The sequence below is a fragment of the Rhinolophus sinicus genome, linkage group LG02 (genome assembly GCF_036562045.2).
Source record: "Rhinolophus sinicus isolate RSC01 linkage group LG02, ASM3656204v1, whole genome shotgun sequence".
NCBI lineage: Eukaryota > Metazoa > Chordata > Mammalia > Chiroptera > Rhinolophidae > Rhinolophus > Rhinolophus sinicus.
The window spans coordinates 54,756,465-54,775,472 of record NC_133752.1 but is presented as its reverse complement, the minus strand read 5'-3'; the positions used below and the strand labels follow the sequence as shown (position 1 = coordinate 54,775,472).

Genomic DNA, 19,008 nt, shown 5'->3' with positions numbered 1-19,008 from the left:
GCCCCAGGTGTTCTTCTTAAAAGGCTCCTGTGTGGACTCACACAGTCTGAGCTCCAGCATTGGCGCAGAAGCTTGAAAGGCACCAAAAACATACAGGGAGAAAATGAATTGTCTGGCTTCAGGGTGAAGGCTGGAGGAGCAGGCAGCTTTCTCCCAGATATAACTGCTGGCAGAATCCATTGTTCCTTTGTTGAGCCCTTCCTGACCCAGCATGCAGATGAAGGCACACACCATATCTGAGTCTCCAACATCCTGGCTAACACCATTTGCTCCACCCTGGTGATTCCTGAGATCCTGCCCACCCAAATTGTGGGCCCACCCAAGCTGCTTCCAGTGGCTTTTCCATACAAATGGCCTGCCTTGACTCATGCTGCAGACTTTCTGAAAACCTCTCAAAGGTTCACAAACCCCAAACAAGCAGTATTTGGCCTTGGCATGCCCCATGTCTCTTAAGCAGCTCCAAGCCTGGCACTATCACCAACCAGCCTTAGTATGCAGCTTAGCCTCTCCCAGGCACCTCCAAGCCCAGCACAAGTGGCAACCATCTGCAGATCTATTTGGAGTTCATCAAGTGGCCCCAGGCAGGGCACAGGCAGCAGCTAAACTTGGCCTGCATCAGAGCCTCCTCAAGAGGCCCCAGAATCAACACCCCCAGTAGTCAGCTTTAGACCACACCAGAGCACAATCCAATGACCTCCACAAATGACACATCCAAAGGGCAGACTCAGCAGGCACCAGAGCCAAGCTAAAGCAAATCTTGCTTTGTAGGGTCAGACCCTGTACAACAGCTCCTCCACTGTAGTCATGGCCAGTCCTCACAACCAATCAGTCCCAGAGTCAATCCCACCTATTGATGTGCAAACAGCAACCAAGGCTCACCTACAAAAGGAGTGCACATACAACTCACACAAAGGACACACCTGGAGCACCAGGCTCAGGTGACCAGGAAGACTGCACACTGGGCTGCACAGGACACCTACTACATAAGGTCACTCTACAAAGACTGGGAGACATAGTAGCCCTACCTAATACATAGAAACTAACACAGGGAAATAGCCAAAATGGGGAGACAAAGAAACATGTCCCAAATAAAAGTACAGAACAAAGCTCCAGAAAAAACTAAACAAAATGGAGACAAGTAATCAAGCAAATGCAGAGTTCAAAACACTGGTTATAAAAGATGCTTAACGGTCTCAGGGTGAACTTCAACAAAGATATAGGAAACATTAAAATGGAGATAGAAAACATAAAAAGAATCAGTCAGAAATAAAGAATATAATAACTGAAATGAAAAGTACATTAGAGGGAATCAACAGTAGCTTAGATGAAGCAGAGGATCAAATCAGCAATTTAGAAGATAAGGCAGCAGAAAACACCCAATCAGAACAGCAAAAAAAAAAAAAAAAAAGAAAAAGAATCCAAAATAATGGGGATAGTTTAAGGAGCCTGTGGGATAACGACAAGCGTACTAACATTCGTACCAGAAGGAGAAGAGAAAGAGCAAGGAATTGAAAACCTATTTGAAGAAAAAAATGATGAAAAACTTCCCTAACCTGGCAAAGGAAATAGACATACAAGCCCAGGAAGTGCAGGGAGTCCCAAACAAGATGAACCCAAAGAGGCCAACATCAAAATACATCATAATAAAAATGCCAAATGTTAAAGACAAAGAGAGAATCTTAAAAGCAGCAACAGAAAAGCAGTTGGTTACCTACAAAGGAGCTCCCATAAGATAGTTGGCTGATTTCTCAACAGAAACTTTGTAGGCCAGAAGGGATTGGCATGAAATATTCAAAGTGATGAAAAGCAAGGACCTACAACCAAGATTGCTCTACCTAGCAAAGCTATCATTTAGAATCAAAGGATAAAGAGTTTCCCAGACAAGAAAAAGCTAAGGAGTTCATCAACAGCAAAACAGTATACAAGGAATGTTAGAGGGACTTCTTTAAGATGAAAAAAAAAAAAAAAAAAGACCAAAAATATGAATAATAAAATGGCAATAACTACATATCTGTCAACAATTACTTTAAATATAAATGGATTAAATGCTCCAATCAGAAGACACAGGGTGGTTGAATGGATAAGAAAACAAGACCCATACATATGAGACTCACTTCAGATTGAAAGACATACACAAACTGAAAGTAAAAGGATAGAAAAAGATATTTTATGAAAAAAAAAAGAAGTAAAAGCTGGGTAGCAATACTTATACCAGACGAAATAAGACCTTAAAACAAAGGTTATAACAAGAGACAAAGAAAGACTCAATAATTCCACTTCTGGAATTTATCTGAAGAAATCTAAAACACTAACCCCAAAAGGCATACGAGGTCAGACAATTAAGTTTGCGAACTCATCCTAGAAAAAATGCTACATACCTCATTGCTGAATATCACCACAGTCACCTTCAAAATACTCCCCTTGGGAAGCTATGCACTGATGCCAGTGCCTATTCTACCCTTCAAAGCAATTTTGGAACTCTTTTTCTGGAATGGCCTTCAGAGCTCTTGTCGTAATTACAGTTGATGTCCTGAATGTCATCAAAATGTCTTCCTTTCAATATTTCCTTTAACTTTGGGTAAAGAAAGAAGTCACTGGGGGCCAGATCAGGTGAGTAGGGAGGGTATTCCAACACAGTTATTTGTTTACTGGGTAAAAACTCCCTCACAGACAATGCCATGTGAGCTGGTGTATTGTCATGATGCAAGAGCCATGAATTGTTGGAGAAAAGTTCGGGTTGTTTTTGTCTTTTTCTTGCAGCCTTTCAGCACTTCCAAATAGTAAACTTGGTTAACTGTTTGTCCAGTTGGTACAAATTCATAATGAATAATCCCTCTGATATCAAAAAAGGTTAGCAACATCGTTGCAACAAGTTCGCGAACTTAATTGTCATACCTTGTAGGTTCTTCCTTGGTAGCAATTGTACCATTTCAGCTAGTGACATTGATAATGGAGGGTGGGGGGTGGGGGTTGGCTGTGCATGTGTGGAGACAGGGAAGTATTAAAGAAAAAAGAAAGCAAAGAGACCAGACAACAACATGACCAGAAACCGAGAGTAACAATGGTCACAGGACCATAGGTGATTCAGACAGCAAAGTTATCAAACACCAATTTTGAAAAGAATGTTAGTTAATAGTATGAGTTCCAGAAAGAAACACGGGAATGGGGCAGGAAAAATTATTGAGAAGGTAAGGGATAAAAATTTTCTAAAATCAATGAAAGATATCACTCCACACATTCAGGAGGATCAGGAAAGCCCAAGAAAGATAGACCCAAAGAAGACCAACCTAGGCACATCACAGTCAAACTGCTATCTATACACCAAGACAAAGAAAAAAATCTCAAAAGCTGTCAGAGAAAAAAATTACCTCCAAAAGAGCAACAATATAGCTTAAAACTGATTTATCAGTAGAAACAATGGAAACCTGAACACAATGTTCTACAACAAATTTAATGCATTGAGCTATTACACAAATATGTAGTAAATACCTACTATAGGTTAGACACTATTCTAGGTATTTGGGATACACACATCAATGAACAACACAAAGAAGGTATGCTACTTTTATTGTGTAAAATTATATACTAAACTTTTTAAGAGAAGAAATTAATTGTATAAAGCATGCTTAATGGTCTATTTAGAGCATATACTTCATTTTTGCTATTAGAATTATTATTTAAAATTTTGATTTCATAGATTTGACTGGTACTTTTTCAGTGATGGATGAGAGTCTTTATAATCAAGCAGAATCTATGTATTAAGCACCTAGGCCAAATCTACCATGCTGATTTTAGGGTAATGAAAAGATACGGAATTTCAGAGCTGATCATTCTAGATGACCCTAGAGATCCTGTAGTCCAGATGCCTCATTAAGAGATAAAAAGGGCAGGGCACAATATATTTAACTGGCTTTCCAAGGTCACACATAGAAGTAACAGACATATCTTGAGTCCCAGTGACTCCTGGTCAAATAACCTTGGTTTGCAAGGTTATTTGTGGAGGCGGGGGGAGGGTTTAAATTAATTTTTATCAATGTCACATACATAGTTTTAAAGGTAAACTGATTTTACAACACTTAAACCAAGAAGCAGCAGTCTCTCGTCCTGCCTCTGCCCACCTCCAAGTTCAGTCTCCAGAGAGAACCATGCTTAGCTTCTAATATTATTATTCAAGTGCTTGATAGAATGTTCTATTGTTTGTCCTGAGATAAACTGTTTTTCAGTGCACACATCTTAAGTTTGTGAGAAGAGTCCACTTCAACTTTTAGACATGTCTTAGTATATAATTCTCATTTAAATGGCACAGGTGGAATAACTGGTAGGTCAGTGGTGATCCTATTGCTATACATATATTAGGACTGTTAACTAATGAAATTGATTTTCATGTGTGATTTATGGAATAAGTCTCATTTCTTTATAGAGTTGGAGCTGAATAATGGTTGCACGAGTTTAGTGGTACCATAAATATGTATTTTCAGAAGAGATAAATCTTGAGCTTTAAAAGTATGAGAAGTTGAACTAAAAAATTTCCAAAGTTTCTAATGTTTTAACTAAAGGAAATAAAAACATTTAATGATTATAAATAAGTTCACAAATAGTTCATGAAGAAACAATATACAGCAAATCATTTTCATCTTGGTAGAGTATTACATATACCACTAACTTGCCTTTGGCTTTTGAAATGATGCTTATTTTAGCCATCTCGACATTTGCTTTGTTTTCGGGAAATGCTTGTGATGGAAAGGATTGAATATAGGCTATTAATAATTTCTTTAACAATTATGTAAACATTAATCCCACTGAATATTTCATATTTGTTTTCCCCAGAAAAAAATACCAAATAGTGAAGAAAACATTCATCTGGTCTATATAAATCTAAAATCTATTAATTGAAAATGTCATAACTACAGATATATTTTTAAAATGAAATTCTTCTTAATTTAAAATTATTTATATATTATGTCATTTGCATCATGGATTAAAGGACTAGTTCCTTACATGAGACAGGAAGCTGGCTGTAGACTGGGAAGATGGTACATTAGAATGAGAATGGGCAGCTGATGATGGCTGTAGAAGGCGTGGTTTCACAGAAGAATTTGAGGTATATCCAGGGCCCTGAAGTTCCTGGAAAACAATATAGATGTGAGCAAAATAATTGTCTACCTACAATTAGAATTTTGAAATCAAATTGTATTTTTGCAAAAAAATCTGAAAACATTTATTCATAAAGATATATGTACTTCTATGTTCATTGCAGCATTTGTTTACATTAGCCAAGATATGGAAGCAATGTAGGTGTCCATCGATAGATGATTGGATAAAGAAGATGTGGTACATATATGTACGATGGAATATTACTCAGCCATAAGAAAAGATGAAATACTGCCATTTGCAACAACATGATGGATCTTGAGAATATCATGCTGAGCGAAATAAGTCAGATGGAAAAAGTCAAGAACCATATGATTTCACTCATATGTGGGATATAAAACTGAAAGTAAAAATTAACAAACAAACAAAAACTCAGACAGACAATGGTATGGTGGTCACCAGAAGGTAAGGGGGAAGGGTTGAAAGTAGAAAAGGGTAAAGGGGGTCAAATATATGGTGATGGAAGGAGACCTGACTTTGGGTGGTGAACACACAATGCAATATACAGATGATTTTAGGGTATTAAGAATTGTACACTTGAAACCTGCATAATTTTATTAACGAATAAATTTACTGAAATTAAAAAAAAGAAAGATAAAAGCATTCCAGATGCGAAAACACACCTAGGATGGTATGCCACTACACTGGTTCCTAACTCTTACCAAAGACTCCACGCTAGTGCTGGCGTGCTACTGAGCAAGATCCTCTACAACTATGGAGGGCTCCAGTGAAAGTATCAATACTGAGAGTTTAAAGTATGTCTGCAACTTAAAAAAATACTGGGAAAATAGACATGCATTTCAGTGGAAAATGTACTATTTTTAAAGAGTAAATGTTTTTGGCATGCAGATTACAACATTTTTGCTATTCTCCAAACAAGCCAAACACACTTGTACTTTGGGCCTTTGCACTTGCTTGACCGTTCTCTATGCAAAACTCTTCCCTCAGGTATTCCCAAGGCAGGCACTTTTGTGTTTCCCCCATTTATTATAAACTTAACATCAAGCATTGTGCTTCAATATGTTACTATACGTGAAAAGGGTAGGTATAGCACGTAACAATGTTTGTACAGATTTTATAATTGTTAGTATCAGATAATGCTGAAAAGTACACTTGAATATATCTAAGGTAATAAATAAAATATATCAAACAATGGCATTATTTTGCTTACACTACTATTTATGATGAAAAAAAAACACCTTACTTTTACATCCAAAGTGTGTTGAAGTTTTAGGCGCACAGATTCTTGTTCCTGACGTTGTATTATATCTTGACATTCTGCAAACTGCAAAGATGCCTACAATCAAGAAACCACATATGGTTTATCCTCCATTTTTATGCAATTTTATTTTATTAGCCTATAAATGCAGAGCTGCAATATCTTCAAGGAAACTTCCCCACTCTTAGCACACTGTATTACATTCATCTATTTATTCATCTGTTTTATCCAACAGAGAACAATTGGAGGCAATGTCTATATCCTCTGTATCCCAGCATCTACATCCCATTTATATGTGGAGGGCACTCAAAAGAATGAACTAAGGATGAAATGAGCAAACAGCATTAGCAATGTAAAAAAAAAAAAAATTATATAAAAATAACCACAACTGAAATTCATTGAGTCAATATATCATGTTTTAAGACCAAGTTGGCATAGGTGGGATCACATATCATTTTACCTAACCATGAAGGTTCTGATTTCTTAAGAATCAAGGACTAGTTTTGGTAAATATTTCACCTTCCAGAGTTTTCAGGTGACAGGAAGAGATATTTATTCTGCCATAATAAATGGCAATGACAAATAGAGTGTTACTGATCTGTCTCATTTTTTTTTTTTTTTTAATGTTTTCTACCTGCATCTTCTGGACCCCACAAAATGCCAGATATTAGCATTATTTCATCATTTTATTGATACTTTTAACAGACTGTATTCTACTTAGTGTTCAAGTTGTTCTTTCATAGTAAGTTAGATTGGAGACATTTTTAATTATTCAGTCCACTAAGGGCACCAGGAGCACCTTACATCTTATATCTTACTGCTTCTGTGACTGCAATGGCCTGAAGAAGATAATTTTGTAAAAAGTACACATTATAACTATGTTTTTAAATCTCAGAAGAGACTTCTCCATAGGATATGGTTTTACCTTGTGCTAGGTGATTGGAATATAATATAGATTTGGTTCCTATCAACATGGAGCTTTCATTCAGAACAATTCTACTTAGTTAATAGCTATTTGGTTGATAATTACTTTATATATTTAATTAATAACTACCTTATCGAGAGCAACTTCCATATTAGCAACTTTTTCTTTCAAACGGCGTTCCTGAGATCTCAAGACTTCTAGTTCTCCAGCCATCTTGTTTTTCTCTGTTGCAACAGTACTCAATTCCTGGCTTAGTTTATTCTTTTCTTCTTTTAGAAAATGTTTTTCCTACAGTTATAGAGGAGAAAATACCAGAAGTGATATGCTAATGTAGATGCTGAGGTGTGATAAAAATATAAAACTGTTATATAAAGATCAATCTGAACTATAGTTTAATTCATCTGCCATTTAATTGCTTCAGATTTGGAGTTGGGAGCTGCTAGAATTATATTACCACGTATTCTCTCATTTTTATCACTGCTGGCATTATTATATTTTTTAGGTTTAACGAATCTTTGATAAAACCTACCAAATATGTAATAACTATGTTGTCATAAAAAGAAACAGTGTATGGTGAATTGAGATTGAGTAATCATGTATCAAATTTTATTGAAACTCGTTTAAAATGACAGAAGAGATTTAAAGAAGATGCATTTATGTGAAAGCTTTCTGGGTTTCTATTTTGTTTCAAGGTTGAATATTCATTTCACAAATGCCTACTGCAGTCCCTCTGACATAAAAAGAAATGGGACACACAGATCCTGCCCTCAAATCACTTATCATCCAGTGATGAGAATAAGCTTACTGACATACTTATAGAGAGTCTTTGGTATTCAACAAAATTTCATCAAAATTAGTTCAGTCCTTTAAAAATCATCATGGAATAGGCAGACAAAAAGAAAAATGAATAATAGTCAAGTTAAAATATACACCTCAATTTATTTAAATATTTTTTTCATAGAGAAAATGTTTAATGTAAACAAGGCAGAAGGAATCGCCACTGTAACACACATTTTGGATGTAAATAATTTTTCCTTTTCTGATTAGTTAGGCAGAAAAGATTTCAAAAAGAGGGATAAATTTCACAAGCAGCCTCCTTCCCTTTGAAGGGAATGTCATTGAGCTTTGATGAATACCTTCCTTTAGTGGGGGCAGGCAGTCTGGTGATAGCAGGCAATACCTCTTAAGGCCCTACGTACCCTCAGGGAGGACGAGCATAAGCGCTGCTTTAGGTTCCAAATAGGCCAATAATGGATGAAGAAAGAATGGGAAAGAACACAGAAAGAGGAAATACATAAGTCCAAATGATGAGAGGTATGCAAAAATGTACGCACGTACTTGTTAATCTTTAGACTCATTCTAGAAAAGTATTTCAGCAGCTCATTTTGGGTGTCAGTAAAGCAATTACTGTAGTTGCACTCATTTTCTACTTATGCTCTTCATTTTCTCACCCCATTACAGTCAGTTCTAACTTCTTCTAAAAATGCAAATTTTTCCAACGTGATTGATATATTAGGGAACATTTGAGCATAACAGAAATTTCATTTACTTATGCGCAGTTTCATTTATGAGAAATACTAGATCAATGCAGAAAACTGCATCCAGCTAAACAGAGCTGCACAGGAAGACACAAAAAGCATACATGCATTCTTCTAACGACTGCCTTTCAGCTACCTCAGTTTACTTTGTGTTATGAGCCACATCCAAGGACATCTGATGTTGTAGAAAACACACCTCTATCCCTCCATAACTCACAAGCTGCAACCCTTCTACACACAGTTCCACAAGCAAACTTTAGGTCTTTTTAAAGGGGCCATAGTTATTGTAGTGTTTATGTATTTCTTAACCATTGAACATGGGTAAAACTGCTCTCATTTTCATTAGGTTCCTATTGTGTGTGTGTGTGTGTGTGTGTGTGTGTGTGTGTGTGTGTGTGACTGATGAAATTTGTTAGTGTGGTGCTCCTAACCCATTGTTCCCATAAGCCCTTTGGTTTTTACTGCACAATTTAGTGTAGCACAGTGATTTTAGGAACACATATGTTACAATATAGTGAAACTGTGCTTTGTTTATAATCACTCCCTATCTCTATCAGCAATGTCCTTTTGCCCATTTCCTGCAGTTAACTAGCTCTTTTGAGATCCTGCTCAAATGTTCCTTCAGGAACGTTTCCCTCATTGTCTCAGTCAGAAGTCGCCTTTTCTCATTTCTCCACTGTACTTTTTATGTCTGCTCTGTCTTATTTAGTCTTGACATATATTAACAAGTCACCATATTGGCTTCCCCCACCCTGAGGCCAGGGACTCACCTTATTTGCATTTGTCATTGCCTCTTCTAAAAACTGTATCTTGCTCTGAAGGGCTTCTATCTGACCTCTTTTAGCTGTGATTTGCTTTTGCATCCCCATTGCCACTTTCATAGCTAGAAAAACAAAAGGAAGTAAACTGTGCCTCAGTTTTTCAAGTTGATAAATTTTGAGAGGCTACTATAATATGATGGTTAAACATTATAAGAAGGTGACAAGTAAGATTCTCCAAGATCCCCGGACAGTGGTAAGGGAGTGATCTTGGAAACAGGTCTTCAGATTTCACAACATTTGGTTATAACAATTTTCAGCAATCACTCAGAGATTTTGAGCTGATATATATATTTGTGATGTTTTGTGGTTTCCTGACTACTAGAATGAATTTCATTGACCACTGTAGTTATCATATCTTTAATATGGCATGGTAATAAACAATACTGACCAAATTGATACTCACATATAGGAAATATATACATAAAAATACATAGTCGTAATAATGAATAATATATATATTTTTACTAAAATTTTTCTAGAAACTCATATTTAAAATACCACACAAGACATCTACTGTTAGTGGTCTTTTTAAAGATTCTAGTGATATCACAAACCATTCAATTTTCATTTTTGTGGTTATTGTCATGTGCTTGGAATTCACTACTGTTCCAATAGTTAAATTGGCAACGTAAGCATATATGTGATTATTTTAGTAAAACTAGGGATGAGAATGTCCTAGATAAGTAGTAGACACTGAATACTTAAGACATGAAGCTCATCCTTGTTTGGAAATTCAAAGTCAGAGACCCTATGTTTGAGAATGCCACTGCTTTGAGTCATGTCCAGCTATAACTTAGAAAAAGAAAATGTACTATTCTTTAAAAATAAACTATCAGAGAAGATGAAAGGTCTGACTTTTTGCTAATAAGATAGAGGTCCTATAGCTAAACTGTCAAAAACAGGGTTAATGCAGGCACAGTTCATTGATATATTATTAATAGATCAAAAGTCTGACATCATTTGCTGACCACTCTGAAGAATTCTGGTCTGATTAAGTGGATCATGGTTGGCCTTCAAAGTAATTTTCTTAAATAAATCTTTTTTATTTTAAGATGATTTTAATCAATGAAAATAAGCATTTGAATATGTGCAAATACATGATTACCTAGTTAATTTAATAATTCTAATATGACTGGGGCAGTTGTGGAGATGCCTGGAGAGCACCGAGGAAGGGACTCCGTCTGGTGGGGGGAAGGGGGAGACAAACCCCACAAGGCCTCTGGAATGACCTCTCCAAACTCCACTATTTTCTCAGTATTAACCAGCAAAGAAAGAGCTAAATCTCCCAGAACCACACAAAGTATGGAATGCTTCCAGAATTTGCATGCCATCTTTGTGCAGGGCCATACTAATCTTCTCTGTATTGTTCCATTTTGGGTATACGTGCTGCTGAAGCGAGGACAAAAATAAATCTTTTGACATTAAAAAATATTGACAAATAGAAAAATGTTGATTTTACTTAAATAGTGGTTCTTTTTTTTAAATTAAAGTTTATTGGGGTGACAATTGTTAGTAAAGTTACATAAGTCAGACAGAAAAAGCAGAGAACCATGATTTCACTGATATGTGGTATATAAACCAAAAACAACAAAAGAACAAGACAAACAAATGAGAAACAAAAACTCATAGACACAGACAATAGTTTAGTGGTTACAGAGGGTAAGGGGGGTGGGGGGTGGGAGATGAGGATAAAGGGGATTAAATAGTGATTCTTAAAGTCAGCTAATATATCCATACCAACAATGACATGAATAAAATGATACAACAAATAACCTTTTCTTTCCGAATTAATACAGATAGCAAGGTAAAAAGTGTCTAAGTGGTGAGAAGGGACCCGTCATCCGAGCAGTTCAATTCCCAGGGCTCTTCCCCATTTTAATCACAGAGAAGGAATCATGAACTGACAATTAGCCACAGATATACAGTTAACCCTCGAACAACATGGGTTTGAACTGTGTGGGTCCACTTATACATGAATCTTTTTCAATAAATACTGTAAATGTATTGTCTTTTCCTTATGGCTTTTTTTTTTAAACATTTTCTTTTCTGTAGCTTACTTTATTATAAGAATACTGTGTATAATACACATAACATACAACATATGTGTTAATTGACTGTTTATGTTAAGGGTAAGGCTTCCAGTCAATAGTAGGCTATTAGTAGTTAGGTTTGGGGGAGTCAAAAGTTATGTGTGGATTTTCTACTGCTCAGGGCTTGGTGCCCCTAACACACATGTTGTTATGGGTCAACTGTATAGTTTATATAGATCATGAACATTTGAAAAATAAGGGGTTGAATGAAAATTATCAGTAACTTGTATTTATATTCACACTTCCTTTAAAATAATTGGCATTTATAGACAGTGAAGTCCATTAGAAATTATTGAAATAGCTACAGGAAAAGAAAGATTCAGATATTTGAGGGATTAAATTAAACACATGGCAATTTTCCTAAAACAAACTGAGTAGAACTACTGTTATATAACAGCAGTCGATACCTATTAATGTGTATCTCTCAAATCATGTGGCACTGTGAAGAGGTGGCAGGCCATGTACCCAGGTTTGTGTTTTAATAAATCTAGACCAATGGAATTAAAAATAGAAGGAAAAATCTAATAAAGCATACCATGACCATCAGATCCTTCCATTGACTTTAATGTATTTCTTGTTTGTTCTAACTCAGACTGTGCAGATTTTAATTGCATTTTCAGCTTATTTGTAGTAGTTTCCATTTCTTCACTTTTGTTTCGAAAATTCCTCTTTAAGACTTCATAGTCTTCTGTACAATGTATTAATCAATAATAGATGGTTACTTTTTCTATCCCATTGTTATGAATATATTTTATTTGTAATTAATGATCACAGAATTTTAGGGCTGGAAGAGACTTCATATAGTTACATCATCATTTGTTACAGGAATTAGATGTATGTACATACGCATTCGCAGGGCTCTTTCTTTTTAATCTGCATGAATAGACTCTCCTCCTGTAGTCATTTATTACGCATTGCTTTTTCTGGCCAGTGTAATTGGCTCATATCTATTTCATCTTAAGCCTTCTTGGCTGATCGTCTTCACTACAATGGATTTAACCACCATCTGTAGGTGGATGAATCTCTATGATACGATAAGTAACCTGAGGATGCCATGTGTCTTTTCTGACTTTTTATCTCAAAATACCTGGCTCACATTCATTATTAGTATACAAGAATGCACACACACACACACACACACACGCACACACACACAATCTATTTATTTACATTTATATATGATAGGTAGGTTTACATACAAAGGGAACAAACAGCCAATACCTCTTTGCTGAGATCTAACTCTGTCTATCCACATTTCCATGTGGATGCCCTAGTGCCACCCAAGCCAATTGTCTCATACTGACTGTAACTCACCCTCCTGCCCTTCAACCTGCCCTCCTTCCTGTTTCCCTCTCTCAGTTGCTGGTATCATTGTTCTTCCAATATTTCAAACTTAAAACCTGAAACCTATACACAACCACCCCCAAATCAATAAGTACTGTTGATTCAATCTCCAAAAATATTCTGAATTCTTCCTTTTCCTCTCATTCTCACTGCCACTTCCTTAGCTCGAGTTCTCATCATATTTCCCGGGGACCCTGCAAAATCCTCTTTAACTGGTTGGCCTGTCCCTTTAAGTTTTGCCTTTCTCTATTTCCTGCTGATACTGTCCTCCTAAAATGTAAAGTTGATAACAACAATCTCTTACTTAGCATCTTTTGCTGGCTCCACATTGTCTGTGGCTATCCCGCCTCATTTCTTAGTCCTCATTCCTTTGCACTTTTACTCCAACAAGCACTTGTAAGGTCACATGTTATTTCATGGCTTCATGGTTTTGCCCACATTTTCTCTGCCTGGAGTGCCCTTCTACCTCTTTTTCACCTGCCAAATTCCTTGTCCTCCTTCAAACCTAGTACAGATGTCACCTCCTGTAGGAGGCTGATTCTCTACTCTCGCCTACATCTGCAGCCAGTATATATGTCTACTGGGCTTCACTCACTGAACTACAACCCTTTCTTTATAGTCTGGCTCCCAAGTAGCTAGGAGTCTCACTGTTGTGTTTTTAGGGCCTGACTCACTATCTGGCCATAGTAAATGCTTAGGAACCATTGACTTTTGTGTGTAGTGGGTGTGGGGTGTGTGTGAAGCAAGTGTTACCTGTACCATGCTAATGGGGAACAAGAAGTATTTCATTTTTAAATTTAAGGCCTTGGATTTTTCCTTTCAAGAAATCTGCATAACTCTGTTTCCATATGTTGCTTCATTCTTAAACCTCTAATCAAGGCATTTGGCTCAAAGGACTCAAGGTTTCCCTCACCCTTCTCTTGGAAACTCAGTAAAGAGTTTCATGGAGTCTGAGGGCTGACGAAAATAAACAGTTAATAAGTGCAAGGTATGGAAGCTCTTCAAGTAGAAGTATCAAGGTTTCAGATGAAGTTCTCCACTGGGGCAGCATGATCAACCCGTATTTGTAATGTGGGATGAGGACGCATTCTTTTGCAATAGTCCTAATATCCACATTGGACTTCACTGATAACACTATTTTTTTTTCTAGTAGAATTTGAACTGAAGTAACATACCTGTAAGACTGTTTAACTCATTCCTACCAGCTTTCACCTCACTTAATAATTGATCTCTCTCTTGTTTGATGTCCTTTACTGCACGGAGCCGCTCAGAGCCTGCATTCACCAGCTTCACCTTTTCCAGCTCCAGGTCACTCACTCTGGCCTCAAGTTCTCGTATCTTTGCATCTTTTTTATCTTTTAAAATCTAAATATAGGGATAAATACAAAGACATAAAAATATGTACTTATATAGTTATAATTGATATTGTCTTAGTATCCTAGCTATGTCTATATATTTACATCTATATGTAAATGTATTTTCACTATTTCCCAGGATACTAAATTAGTATTTTATTATAAATCATCAATAGAGTAAGCAAGAAAACAAAAGGAATATTTTACCTTTCTTTTAACCTTAAATGTCAGTTCAGCATATAGTTGTGCCATGTGACTACTGAGTACCTGAAATGTGGCCAATCTAAGTGGAGATGTGCTATAAAGTGTAAAATACACCAGATTTAAAAGACTTTATATCTTTAAAAAATGTAAAATATCCCAGTTGTTATATTGATTGCAATATAAAAATATCACCATATTTTGGGATATGTTGAGTTAAGTAAAATATGTTCTTAATTTCCTCTGTTTCTTTTTACATGTCTACTAGAAAATTTAAAATTACATATGTGGTTCACATTACATTTTCTAGTGGAGCCAGCCTAGATTCTTCCAAGCAAATACTATTTAAAAGCAATCTGACTTTTTTGGTTATCAGATAGTCCCCTCAAATTAAGGCCTGTTGGCCTTAAATACAATACAGACATTTTATGGCACTTTGTTTTATTGTATCTCACAGATGTTGCATTTTTTACAAATCGAAGGCAATACCCCCTACCAGCATAAAAATGACGACTCACTTTATTGAGTAATTTGCTTTATTGCGGTGATCTGGAACTGAACCTGCAATATCTCTGAGGTACGCCTGTCCTAGTAGTTTGACTGTATAATAGCAGTTTAAATATATAGGCCAATGCAATATTTGAAATGTAAACATGTGACATGTTTTTAGCTGTTTCAAAAAGGATCAGCGGAGAGCTGTGGGCTTGTCTCACTACCCACCTGGGGTGGGCTTGGGCAGTAAAGGTCCTAACCAAGGCTATGCGATGCCACTTGCCTAGCAGCTCTTGGTAATTGCCATACTAGATCTAGCTGGCCTCATGGGATTAGAAATGGGGAGGGCTTTCCCTGGGAGAGAGTGAGGCATCACAGCATGTATTGGGTATATGCTACTCCTGTCCCACCTCATGGGACCAGCTGATGGTCATTCAGTCCTTTCTTAGCCTTGTAAGAAAGGATCCAGCTTTGAAGACCTGCATTAATGGGAGAAAGCTCACCCTGCTTTTCTGCTGTCAGTGTGTGCAGGACCCAGTCTAAGGAAGTGAGAGAAACCTTATCTTGTAGCACCAGGACTCCCCTCCTTCTTCCTCACTGCTTTGTGGAGGGAAGTGGACATGGGTGGCATTAAAGCTCATGTTATTGCACTTCACAGAAGTTGCATTTTTTATAAATTGAAGACAAGAACCTCCACCAGCAAAAAGATAACAACTCTCTTCACTGCGGTACTTGCTTTATTGTAGTGTTCTGGAACCGAGCCCACAGTATCTCCAAGGTATGCTTGTAATATTTACTCATACACTGCTTAGGATCAAATCCCAAGGTACTGTTGCTCTCAGGCAAGTTATTTGTCTCTGCTCTCAGTTTCCTCATCTATATAATGAGATAATAACATACTCACCTTGTAAGGTTTTTGTGAAGATAAAATTGATTTCAATTATAAAGTGTGAGACTCAATAGGATTGTTCCATTTATTTGTATTCCTAACAATACTAGAAATCTATCTCTTTCCTTTAACAAGGTGGAACAATCATCTTTTCTCCTCTAATATGTTCTGTAAACCTATTCTAAAGTTTTCATTGCAAGGATTGGCATTGGGAAGCCTTTAAAAGTCTCTTTCATGGTGAGTTTGGCCATTAAAAAATATTGTTATGATATAATCAAGTAAAAACTTAAGGACTAGAATATTGTAGTTCTTTATGCAATAAACTTGTGTGTCTCCAGAAAACAGGTAATAATCTATAGTTGGCCCTATTTTTAGAATGAGAAAACTCAGGCATCTAACATTTTCATGAGATTTGTGGTTATCAGAAGCAGGGGGTAGGGGAAGGGGGAATCCGGTGAAGATGGTCTAAAGGTACAAACTTCCAATTATAAAATAAATAAGTACTGGGGATGTAAATACAATACGATGACTATAGTTGACACTGCTGTATGGTGTATTTGAAAGTTACCAAGAGAATAGATCCTAAAAGTTCTTATCACAAGGAAAAAAACATTGCCTTCTTTCTTTTTTAGGAGGGGGGATCTATATTAGATGATGGATGTTAACTAAACTTATTGTGGTAATCATTGCACAATACATGTAAGTGAAGTCATTATGTTGTATACTTTAAATTTATATAGTGCTTTATGTCAATTATATCTCAATAACACTGAAAGGAAAAAAAAAAACTAAAGTGTATGTGATTCATCTCCTATTAGTTACCAAGGCAGAGATACAGGTGACATAACACAGGAAATCAAATTTAAAAAAAAAATTCATTCGACAGTTTTCAATTTTGAGCATCTACTGGGTGAAAGGCACAAAGACGCGTAGGGGCATAAAAATGAGTAAGATGTGTACTCTGCTTGAAGAAGTCTGCAGCCTTATAGGGCAGAGGACACACACACACACACACACACACACACACACACACACTGCAATGCAGAATGTGATCCAGCTTATAACACGTACAAATAAAGCACGATAAGGTTTAGACTGAGAATGGAATGCGGGAAGGGAGCTAATATTTTGTAAATATTTTCTACAGGCCAGGAACTAGGCTAAGTCCTTGATATTTAATTTCTCATTTAAGCCGCAAGTAAAGTTGTTGGGGTTTTTTGTTGTTGTTTATTTTGCTTTTTGGTGGGTTTTTGTTGTTGTTGTTGTTGTTTTACAGGTATAAAAGCCAAGATTCAACAAACAGTCCAGTGTCTTTCGGTTATTCAGGGGTGAGCAATGGACTTCAAATTTAGGTCTGTCTGAAGAGGGAGAACATACTCCAAACTACGAGGTCAGGAAAGGCTTTATAAAGCAGCTGTAGATTTTCTGATTTTTTCCTCTTTTGCATCAATAGAGTTCTAAACCATAGATGGGCCACTCCTTTTGGAATCTAATAAAAGTATGGATGCTTTCTCACAAAAATATAATATGCACATAGACATAAATATTTCAAACAATTTCAGAGTGTTCACAGAGCCTCCTTACAAAACCCCTTTTCAGTAAATTAGGTCATACTTATTTATGGGGAAAAGATATTTTAGAAGCTAAACCACCAAAAAAACAAACAAACAAAAGGACACACTACAGACCTTAAATTCCTGCAGTTCCAGTCTCCTGTCATTAATCTCTTTCTCAAGTTGAGCTTTTTCTACCTGCATAGCACCAGCAGTTCGTCCATGCTGGCCCACCAACTGCGTCATATTTTCAATCTGTTGTCGCAAAATCTCGATCACCTTGTCCTTCTCAGCCATCTGAAGCTTGAGGGCCTCACATTCTGTCTGCATGTTTCTGAGGTGATCCCCTTCGGTTTTCAAGTGCTGCAGTTCCTGCAATTTCAAGTCTACCCGGGAGCGGAGCTTTGTGATCTCTGCATTGGTGGCCTCGATGGCTCTCTCTTTCTCCTGAAGGGAAGCTGTCAGGTCCGATACAGTCCTCTCTGAGCTCTCTAGGGTCATTTTCTTGGCTGTCAACTCTTCCACTACTTTGCGGAGCATCTCTTTGGTAGATTCAAGCTGAGCAGTCAAGGAGGACACTTTTTCTAGGCTTTCGTTTTTTCCCTGAATTGCTGCCATCTGCTTGTTAAAGAAGAAAGAATCTGATGGATTTGGGCAGATAGGTAGAGACAACCTCAAGAGATACAACAAGTTAGCTCAAAAACATACAATCATTGATCGGATAATATCTACTTTGACTAACTCAAATAGTTTTGCTGGCAGAACTCTATGTAATAGATCATAGATCGACATGTGTTAATTAGACCAAGGTGGAGGGGACTTACTAAATAATAATGCTCCTCCAAAATGGGTTTCTAGTGTGGGGATCTTAGGAAGATTCCTCTGAGGCTGTTTTCTGTACCATTTTAAATTAGGATAACACTGGCAACAGCGAGAAGTGTGGTAGGATTAAAGATAATTGCCCTTTCTCTCTATTTTCCTCCAATCTGCTCCTTAATTCTACATCTGAGGGAAGAGTGAATAATGGCTTGTATCCAACATACACTGTCCTTGTTAGGAAGAGAGTAAGATTCTAACTTGTAATTGCTCCTTTTATCTTCCTTCCTTCCCAGGTTGGGCCAGAGAATAGGAAAATGGCTTTGCCTGGGTCTAAGCCAAGACTGGTTGGTCCCTTTAGTTTGCTTTCACATTTGGGATGCTTACTCTTTTGTGGGATGCTTTCTATGTCTCTGCAGCAATAAGTGGCAAGGGAACCATGCCCTTCTAGTGCTAAAGGCACACTGCTATTAACAGAGCATTCCACACTTCACGCCTGGTGCACTGAGATGGATGGAGTGCGTCCATCCTGTGCCTGGGTCAGTCTGAACCCATGTGGGAGAAAGACAAAACCAAAACCAAAGAAGCATCTCTTGGAAACCTTCAACCCTGCT

At 37.0% G+C, this 19,008-nt stretch overlaps 1 protein-coding gene and 1 non-coding gene across 2 annotated transcripts in view; both read right to left on the bottom strand.

Moving 5' to 3' along the window:
• Positions 1-19,008, bottom strand: part of CCDC158 (coiled-coil domain containing 158) — a 51,372-nt gene that overhangs the window by 12,151 nt on the left and 20,213 nt on the right. The window contains exons 10-16 of the mRNA XM_074324810.1: positions 17,714-18,196; positions 14,264-14,453; positions 12,280-12,432; positions 9,604-9,716; positions 7,425-7,583; positions 6,356-6,448; positions 4,999-5,124 (exon numbers count right to left, since the gene is read on the bottom strand). Of these exons, the coding sequence (XP_074180911.1) occupies positions 4,999-5,124; positions 6,356-6,448; positions 7,425-7,583; positions 9,604-9,716; positions 12,280-12,432; positions 14,264-14,453; positions 17,714-18,196 (1,317 nt within the window). The remainder of the gene's footprint in view (positions 1-4,998; positions 5,125-6,355; positions 6,449-7,424; positions 7,584-9,603; positions 9,717-12,279; positions 12,433-14,263; positions 14,454-17,713; positions 18,197-19,008) is intronic.
• On the bottom strand, positions 10,951-11,056 carry LOC141570246 (U6 spliceosomal RNA). Its single transcript, XR_012494256.1, has one exon. It is a non-coding gene; the product is annotated as a U6 spliceosomal RNA (small nuclear RNA).